Here is a 10,151-nt window from a genome sequence, read left to right as displayed (position 1 = left end):
CCGGCGCTCGGCGGGGCCGCGTCCTGCGGGGCCGGCGGCGCGCGGAGCGGCGCGGGGGCGCGCGGAGGAGCGCGGAGGAGCCGCCGCGCCGCGCCCCGCCCCACCCGCGCCCGCCGGAGCTGTCCGCGGTGCTGAAGCCGCAGCGGCCGCCCAGCCCCTTCCCCCGCCCCTCCGCCCTTCCTCCCCGGCGTGGGCTCCTGCAGGCAGCCGGCAGCCCGGGGCATCACAGCCTCGGAAGGGGCCTCATTTCTCCCTTTGATTCTCCCCCCACTCCCCACCCCGCCTTTTTGTTTCTTCATCTTTTTTTTACCTTTTTTTTTTTTTTCCCCCCTAAGCCGGGGGAGGGAGGAGAGTTCTGCCACGTTACACCCCTCCCTTCCTGAAAATCCCCGCTTGCACTGCAAACAATCTGCCGTCCCCATTGCTTCCAAGGGAGATAGCAACAGCAACATCATCGCGGCAAGCCGGATGGGAGAGCGGAGAGGAGGCTGCTGCTGAGGGAGAAAGGCACACAGGCACACACCAGCTCGATGTTGCCAAAGCGGTAGGAGCCGCACGAAAAATAAGCCATGCTGCCCCGTGTGTCTGGCGCATTGTGCTCCATCTGAGCTTGTTAGGAGGAAGAAAAGGATTATCTGCTCCGTTTTGGGTTTTTTTTTTTTCCCTGCCAGTGAGAGTGCGACAGACTTGAGATGGTTGAATGTCAATGCCTGTGAGAGAGAACAACAGTCAGAGGAGGAGGAGGACAGAAGGAGAGGAAAATGAAGGTGGGGACGGTGGTGGAGAGAAAGAAGAAGCCTCGTCTAATGCATCAAAAGGAAGTCCCTGCAATTGCTGATCGAGTCCTGGCCGCCTCGCCATCCACAATGGTCTGTACAAGCTGCCAATGCGTTTGATGACGTTCCTGTTTTGTGAAAGGAGGAAAGGAAACGTGACCATGTAAGATCCACGTTTCCCCGGTCAATTACATGCGAAGAATAGATCCGATTTCGACGGATTTTTTTTTCGTTCAGGATGGTAACAGCTTAGGGAATAATAGAGCCGCCTTCCCTCACCAATTTCGTTCTGATTTTTTTTTGGTGTGGTCCAGATAACTGCTGGAATAGAGAAGGTCAGATTATATAAATATATATATGAAATATATATGAGAGTATATATATTATATATATATAAATATATTTATCTCAGTACATCTGGGATTAAGCTCGTTGAATGCTAATTATTTCTTTCAGGACTTTTAATATTTACAATGAAATCTTTTAAAGGCAATGGTAAAATCTGAAGCCACCTGGGAGTACAGTGTTGGAAATGTAGAGTGTTTTCCCACAAACAATGTGAAGGTCTTCTTTTTGGTCAAAGAGGCAATTTTGATAATAACAGCTACCAATTTTGCATTTTGATAGCCAGACCGGCTGCTACTTTGTCTGGGCGCACACTGGCTCTCGTGTGATCGCGTTTTATTTTTTCATTAAAAAAAAAAAACCTAAAAAATAGAAGAAAAAGGAAAATTACTTGAGATGCCAAATACTGTCGAGAGGACCATATTCTCCCTCCTCCCCACACCCACCGGAGACGTGGACCCTTCTTTTTTACAGGCTTAGGAGTTGCGGGAGCCGACCAGGGGCTTTCTCCCCAGCCCGCCGCCCGCGCCCCCGACCCTAGGGCGTGGGAAATTTATTTCCTCCTCCCGCTGATTTCTACACAAACTTGTGGAACGGGGGAGGGAGCCTCCCCCCCCCCCCCCCCCCGCCCCTTCCCGGAGTGCAGAGTCGGGAGGGTTTTTTGTGTGTGGTTGTTTGGGGTTTTTTTTAACTGTCATCCTCTCCGGATTTCAGCGGGCTGCCGGGGACTTCACCCCCTCGCCCTCCGGTTCTGCTTTTGTCCTTTCCTCGCCGGCCAGCGCAGTCCCCCCCTGCCCTCCCCCAGGCACTGAAGCCGCAGCGGAGCCCCCCCGGCCGCGGGGCACTGGGCTCCTGCCCTCTTCTTTCCCACCCCGTTCTCCCCTGCCAAGGAAAGGCACATGTTAATACCACCCGGCGCGGTCATTTTCTGCTACTGCTGCTGCGGGCTCCTCCGTCCAAGACAGATGTTGCGAAACCAAGGCCTCCTCAAGTGCCGCTGCCGCATGCTCTTCAATGACCTGAAGGTCTTCCTGCTGCGGAGACCCCCCGCGCCGCCGCCGCCCTCCCCGCCGCCGCCGCTCCCCATGCCCGGCGGCGCAGAGGCGGCGGCGGGCGGCCCGACGGGAGCCGCAGCGCCCGGGGGGCGCGGGCCCGGCTGGCGGGCGGCGGCGGCGGCGGGCGGCGGGGCGGGCAGCCCGGCCGCCGAGGAGTGGGGCAGCCCCGCCGGGGAGCCGCCCGCCTCCCTGCCCAGCAGCACCTCCTCGGATGACTTCTGCAAGGGCAAGGCCGAGGACCGCTACTCGCTGGGCAGCAGCGTCGACAGCGGCATCCGCACCCCGCTCTGCAGGATCTGCTTCCAGGGGCCTGAACAGGTGAGTCCTCAGAGGGCAGTGGGCGGGTGGACGGCGATGGCCCGCGGCGGCGGCGATGCTCTAGACTGCAGGAGCCAGGGCCTGCTGCTCGCAGGGCTCTTCCCCTTACCTGGGACGGGACCTCAAACCCTGGGCAGGGTTCTGTCCTCTGCCCAGGCGCTGGGTCCCGGGACTTTGCGCTTTGGCGGTGTTTCCCCGGAAAATGTGGGGTGGAGGCCTGCCCCTTCACTGCCTTCTGCCCGGCAGCCCATGCCCCCGGGTGCCCATGCCCGGCATCAGGGCCATGTGGCTGTGGCGTGGCTGTGGTGTGGCAGCGGCTTGCAGACTCCCTCGTGGAGCAGAGCACATCTTGGAGACGGGTTCTTCTTGTCACCTCGTGGGTACCCAGTTGCGATGATCCCTGAAGTGATGCAAAGGATGTGTTTAATGTGCCGTTGGCTTTTGAAAGTACAACTTCAGTTTGTATAAACATGTGGCAGGAGGCAGCCACACCTCGTTGGTGGTTCCCAGGGGATGGCTAGAAGGAGCTCTGCAGGTTTGCCACTGCTGCCATGCTCCCATTTGCAGGAGCTGGAGGGGGAGAACCAGTGGTTACAGTTGTGCCTGCTGAAGTTGCAGCCTTGAGATGCTCCTTGGTACAGACTGAGGTTAGGCCAGTGAAATTTCTCTCCACCACACAGGAGAATGAGACAAATGCAGCCTCACTAGAACATAAGGTGCCACCCTTGGGCCTTATTCTCTCTATGTAGTGACAATTAAAAGCAGTTCACGGATTTTCAGGCTAGTGACTTCCTAACAGCTGATATACACAGCAACATTCGTATCTAAGGTGACACAGTTGCAGGCAGCAATGAAGGCTGCATACCTCTGCTTTTAGGATCAAGCTTGGAGATGTAGGTAGCCTTCTTTACTCAGATAGTCCCATTACCTGTGATAATATGGGATCCTTGCATGAAAAGGTTTGCAGGGCTTGACTTGGCTGATACCCGTTTTCATTTTAGGCACAGATCCTGGCACATAAGGTGATACATTGAAATCTCAAGCAAAATGGGGTTTGCCCCATGTAATCTTTCTCTTTTGCAGACCTGTGTGCTCTGTTAAGGAGAGCCAGTGCTCATCTGAGAGTGGCCATGCACTGGCACACGTCCTGCCTGTCGCAGGGCTGCCCACATGTGTAATGCAGTGATCCTGCCTTCCCTTGTGTCGGTCCAAAGACAGTGGTGATGGGAGCAGGGAGGTGGGGAATGGGCTCTTGTTCTTCTTTGGGAGAAGCAACTCATCCAAATATGCACAGCCTTGCTCTGTCTACCATGCCAAGGGTTTCATAGATCAGAGCTGGACACTCAATGGACTGTAGCATTCTCTAATGGTTTGTGCAGCTGACTGATAGCTGTGAGATACCATTTTCACTACAGGCTTTTAGATGGGGGATGGAGGAAACCTTTCTTTCTTGGAGATGCTGTATGCCTTCCTCACTTGACTGTCTTCTCCCCATCTCTTCTAAAAGTTGGAAGTCATGCGATTCGCTCCCTGGGAATTTGCATTATTCCACATTTCTAGTACTCTTCCCTAGCTTGCCATGCTGCCTGTGTACACGAGATGTAGCGCCTGCAAGATTGGCTTACGTATCTGAGCAAATAGAGCCTAAGCAGAATTAAAATAGAGGTAACTGTCTTCCTTGGAGAACATTAATGCTTGAAAATAATTGGATGCTAATTTTCACACTGAAAACCTGTGTAGGTTGCATTGTGAAAGTGAGACTATTTGCTGACCATCTGCCAGCCTACCTGAGTAAGAAGCTGAGCAGACGTGACTGGCATCTAATGGAGAGTTTCACCAGGATTTCTTTGTCATTTCTCACAGTTTCTGACCAGTGTAATAAGACATTTACAGCTGGACTCTGCCACTTGTCCTTTACCACCAGTACCTTATTCCGCAAATCATTTTTTTTTCTTCACCAACATGGCTTGAGAAGTATCTGAAACCCTTTGCCCTGCAGCAGCTGGGAAGCACAAGTCATTATGAAGGGGTTTTAAAGCATGGCCAGATCCTGACACAGCTTCCTGGAAGTAAGGTTCAGAATGACTGAGAGTTGAATCAGTGCAGCTGATGTCAAGACCTGCAGTTTGGGTTTTTTGGCCCTTATGTTAATAAAACTCCAACAGGCCTAAATCCCGAATTCCTTGTTCTTTTTTATTATGGTGGTTATTGCTGGTTTAGCCTTTATTTTCCATTTGTTTTCCAACTCAACAGCTGAGCAAACCCTTCATGCTTTGGACCTTCATAACTATAAAAGTCATAGATGCACATTATTCTATATCACCCCTGCCAAGATCATAATGAAAATTTATCCACTTGGAAACAAAATATAATTGCTAGTTCTTTACTCTGCAGATTAATAACAATGACAGATAGAAACAGAGTTTTATTTACCTGTCAAAAACTGCTGCAGCTGTGGGCAAATTTGCAGGGCTGCATCACAGTACCAAGAGCAACAGCCTTCATTATAAATTGACTGTTAGGTGCTCTAAGCTTATTTAACCAGATAAAATGACAGCAAATCTCCAGAAGATGTTTTAATCCCATTTGGATTTTTTAAAAAATAATAAATAAATATATATACACAAAAGAGCCAAAAAGGATTCTTACTAATCTGGCTTCATGGATAGGTTTTGTTTAATATCTAATGCAAAACAAAATCAGTAGGGATTTTCACTTTAAATTTATAACTGCTCAGCACACATGATACTTCAGGCTACTGAATTGCTTATATCTTAAGCTTGTCGTGTTTGTTTGTGGCTGTTATGGGTAAGCTGATTCTTTCATTTAAAAATGTGCTGAGGGCCACAGGAAGGAGTAAAGCTCATTATTGTAAAACTGTTCTGATTTTTGCATGTTACTCGAGAGAAACCAGGGATGCAGATGAGAAAGAGGGGATCTGATGACCAGGTGATCACAGCATCTTGGGCTCCTGTTTTGAGGGCATGAAGAACAAGCTCTGTTCAGATCTGGCAGTTTAAAGAGGCAACTGCTTTTATTGAAAATGAGAGCTTAACATTGTGAAAGCTGATGAGCTGAAATCTGTGCTTGGCAATGGAATTGCCTTTTGGGGACTGGTTGGGCATTTTCAGAAGTTTCACCGACAGAACGTCCTGCACCATTGTGTCAGCTAATTCTGAGACCCTGGACTGAGCGGCAAAGCCCTGGGGAGAAAGTAAGAAAGAAAGATGCTGAAGTATTTTCTGCTGTTTTGGTTAATGCTTGGTGTTTGCAGAATTTTGTCTGCTTTCCTGGATCTCTGACAATGTTCTGCAAGAGAAAGAAACCAAGATGAGCTCCTCTCTCACAAATGTTTCACAGTATTTGGTATGGTTCCAAACTGAAAGCAAGTCATGGAGAGCAGCAGGAAAAGGCATGGGTGAAAAATCCCTTCACATCAGCAGATGAGTTGTTTTGCCCTTGCCACAAGGAGTTAGCAGTATTGCAGAGTTTAGGGTCTCAGAAGTGGTGCTAGCTGTGCTGAAAATAAATAGAGCAGCATTCGTAAATGAAACTGAGATCATTTGGAAATCAGTGTGTCCCCAGAATTGCTTGTTAGATTGTCAGAGTGTGCATACATCCTTTCTTACCTGTCAGTTTCTATCCGTGTTTCTCTAATTCTCTGCTCTGGGGTAAAATGCTGTAAAGAGAGAAATTTGAAAAGTCAGTGCAGATGGGATTGGTTGACCAAGGAGGATCAGAGAGAGCAGCCTGTGGACTCTTTTGCCTGCTGGCTCCTCACTTAGACTCAGCTTGGTATTCAATAGAAATCTTTGAAAAAAGACTATTCTCCTCACCAAAGCCCCCTCCAGACTTCAGGGACACCAACTCATATATGAGTTGGTGCATGTCCATTATAAGTTGCCTTCCCTTCCAACTTCCTTGAAGGCCTTCATGTTCTCATATACAAGACCTTCAAGGAAGTTGGAAGGGAAGGCAACTTATAATGGACATGCAGTTCCATGTGGTATGTAATTAGGCTGTGGAGCTCCTTGCTGCAGGATGTTGGCAGGAGAAAGAACTTAACAAGGTTTAATGAAGGACTGTAAAGCTGTGTGGTTATTAAGAATATCCAGTCATCCCAATTAATGATAACACGCCTCATGTCTGAAGCCAATCTGGGATCAGGGTAACTCTGAAGAGGAGCAGAGCCCTGGGGCTGGCCTCTAGCCCTGCAGCTCACCACCACCTTATGCATGGACAGTGAGATCCATCTCTGCAGGTGCCTGTCTGGATTTCATATATGCATAATGTAATGTCTGCATCACATAGGCACCAGCGCTCTAGAGCTAAGTGGATCCTGAATGACTTAGTCTGGATTAACACACCATTCTTGGTGTCTCAATGTAGGATCAGTGAAGGGTTAGTACCATTGAATGGCTGGTCATTAGCATGTGTTGCTTGAAATAACTAGTGAGAATCTTAGCCCTTTTCCTGTTACAAATACAGGCGTAGGCAAAAGACATAATTAGGTTTCTGCCTGGTAGCATCTACAGAGAAGGCATGAGCAAAGCCAGGCAAAACTGCCACTCTACAGATTGGTCTCTCAGCAGGAGACAAGTGGAAGAAGTCTCTGGGATGCTTGATTTCTGATTTACAACATTGTAAGTTTGAGGACAGGCAAGTACCTCTTTCCTGGAGTGAGACAAAGAGGAAAAGAGGTAGCCTGTAGCAGAATTCAGGGCACAAGCATGATAACAAAGGAGTGGAAGGAGAAACAACTGTGCAACCAACATCACAAGCATGTCTAAAGGCAAGGAAACTTGGGAAGGGGGATGCTGGTGTTTGGTGAGGTCTGTCCAAACCCACCACACCATCAGGACACTGTTTTCAAACAAGTTGAATCACATAATGATGGTGCAGGCTTTCCATGGTATTTCCTTTTCATGGCTATGTTGCTACAAGATTCATTTGCTTGTTGTTAGATAGAGAATCATTCATCGGAAAACATCCAGTCCTGCTAAAGCTGAAGATGGAGAGGTGCTGGGATGCAGCCCTTTAGTTTTCTATCTCTGTATTGTAAAGTATGACAGAAAGGAAGGGAAGATGCTTCCTGTGACATTCAGTCCACCTCTCTACCTTCCCATCTTTGAGTCTTAATTCCTCTAAAGCTAACTCTCCTCAGGTTCAAATCTATACTGTGCAAGCAGAACATTTTTGGCTTTGGCTAAGGCTTTGCTCTAGCCATCAACTGAATGGAGCCCAGGATGTCATCTATTTTAGATTTAGATTGTTGCCACGGAGTTGATTGGCAAAGCTCCCATTAACTTTAACAGCAAAAGGGTAGGCATCCAGTTGCAGGGACTTGACCCCTGTATTTCAATAATGTTGTGCACACCGCGGGGTTTCTATAAATAATAGCAAAGGCCACTAATCCCATTGACTTTTAATTGCTCCAGGAGACAGGGTTTTCACCTTTTGTGCCTGCTGAAACTCTGATGCCTGACCCATTTATTTCAGTGCCACTAGCTACCCTGAGGAGCAGTTTTTCTTTTCTTTCACTTTTCCTCATATAAAAGGCTTCATGAAGGAACTTGTCTATGTTTGTGTCACCATTTCTTAAATATACATTTCAGGCCATGATTAACAGTGGCTGATGTCAGTTAGTGACAGAACAAGCAATGCAAAAGCATGTAGCTCCATTGTTTGCATCTGTAGAGTCACTGTTATTTCCACAAAGGCAACACTTGCTCCTGGAAGGGCTCTGTTCGTACAAAACTGAATTGCATTCAGGTTGTCGTTCAAGCAAAAATTCATTCCCAGCGAGGGCCTCCTCTGTGCCAGCCTTTTGCTCACATTGGTATTTTTCCATTCAAGACTGGCCCAGTCCAGAAGTCAGATACATGGTTGTTCCAAAAATCTGTAATGGTGTGTGTCCTCTGTGAATGCTGCACATGTTGCCATCGCTTCTAGGCCTGGAGTAAGTTAATAAGATAGACTGTAATTGTTACTGGTGCATATCTGTGGCCACCACATCCCTTTTAGTAGCTTATTGCTAAAGGAATAAAGTCATGTGACATTGTTAGCCTTTAAGAGTGTGTGCTCATCAGCCCTCCTCAAAACCTATTGGCCGACTTTAGCCAGATTTGGCATACAGTGGAGATCTGGAAGGCAGTAAATTTCTGCAAATTTCATGAAAACTAGCTGAATGAAGAACAGGAAATGTAGAAATGTTCTGCTGCGGGAGAGATTATAGCATTGGCTGCACTAAACACTGTGATGTCCATGCAGGACACAGCTGGAGGAAAGGCTTTAACTGGAACATGGATCCCATTAGACAAAGAAACCCCCACGACCCAACATGATATAGTTTCCATGGGAAACCAGACTCAAATAATACTCACTGAATAGCTTGTTAGCTTTGTCTTTCTCCTTTTCCTTTGTTAATTAGGATTACTTGCCTAAAATGAATTCCTTGATGCTGAAGGCTGTCTTAGCTTCCCCCATCTTTTCACAACCAACCTTTTATGCTTTTCTGATTTATCACTGGTTACAGAGAGCAGATTACATTTTTGGCAGTGGTGAGTGATGAGCAATGAGTGATGACTTTCTTCTGGTGAGGAAAAAAGCAGCAAGACCTGGAAACCCATGTAGATGATATGTGGGCTGTCCTCATGCCCCTCATGTAGAGGATATGTGGGCTGTCCTCGTGCCCCTCTGTCAAAAGTGATGAAATAAGGCAAAATGTTGGTGGGCAGACTGGTTCTAGTAACAGGGCCCAGATCCTGAAATCCTCAAACATCTTTTCTTCTGTTGTGTCATTTCCTCTTCTTTATGCTCTTTGGTGGTTTTCTCTCGCCTCCTCTTCCTTCTCTTCTTCTTGGCCAAAGCCAACTGATGCATCAGACCTTGGTCCACCCATCCTATCTGACTCTACTCTGCACAGGTTCTCCTATGGCCTATGTGCAATCACATCCAAGCACTTTCTGTTTGCAGCTTGAACAGTGGTGGCATCACTCACAACAGTCACAGCAGTTTAATCTGCCTCCTCAGGTGGGAGTCAGAGAAGGGATGGTACAGAACGATGAACAAAAATAAGTTTTATATGTCGTTTTCTTTTTTCCGACATCTGGTGCCTTGGGTTTATTGGAAAAAAAACATACTGTGTATGGGGAAAACTGTATAAACTTCATGGAGAATGGAGTGGTTAAATCCTGAATGATTCCTGAGAAAGTTTTGTCTCTGTAGAACAATTTTGTAGGAAACTTTCATTATTGTTGGAGAATGGGACTGTCAGCCATACTTTTTACTGTGGAGTCACAGGTATTTTACGGCAGCAGGTGCACATACAAAATGACTTTGTGGAACAGGAGAGAGAAAATGAACTTGATATGCCACCAGTTTGGGAGGCCAAAGACTGCTACTCTCTTTGTGCTGCTTTGTTGTGCCATGTCACTCTTAGCAGAAGTTTACCAAGGATTGTTTGATTGACATTGTGTATACATGTAAAGTAAGGCCATGAGGTCATCTTTTCCATGCAAAAAGTATGTGTCATGGATGACACATACTAAGCTAAGAGGCCCGTGTAACAAACACCTTTAAAGTCTGTAGTGCATTGAGCACGTGGAGTTGTTTGCTTCATTGGATGCAGACAGCCCTGTAGCTGCAGCCGCTGTGA

The 10,151-nt window shown here is 47.7% G+C and overlaps 1 protein-coding gene across 1 annotated transcript in view; it reads left to right on the top strand.

Annotated features, from left to right (window-relative positions):
* The first annotated feature begins 2,020 nt into the window (after nt 1-2,020).
* The window catches only part of MARCHF4 (membrane associated ring-CH-type finger 4), a 100,769-nt gene continuing 92,638 nt past the window's right edge, over nt 2,021-10,151 (top strand). Inside the window, exon 1 of the mRNA XM_062005047.1 lies at nt 2,021-2,494. Coding sequence (XP_061861031.1) covers nt 2,021-2,494 — 474 coding nt within the window. The remainder of the gene's footprint in view (nt 2,495-10,151) is intronic.

Source organism: Colius striatus, chromosome 11 (assembly GCF_028858725.1).
Source record: "Colius striatus isolate bColStr4 chromosome 11, bColStr4.1.hap1, whole genome shotgun sequence".
Classification (NCBI taxonomy): domain Eukaryota; kingdom Metazoa; phylum Chordata; class Aves; order Coliiformes; family Coliidae; genus Colius; species Colius striatus.
The sequence above is the reverse complement of the archived record's forward strand: the minus strand, read 5'-3'. Positions and strand labels throughout refer to the sequence as shown.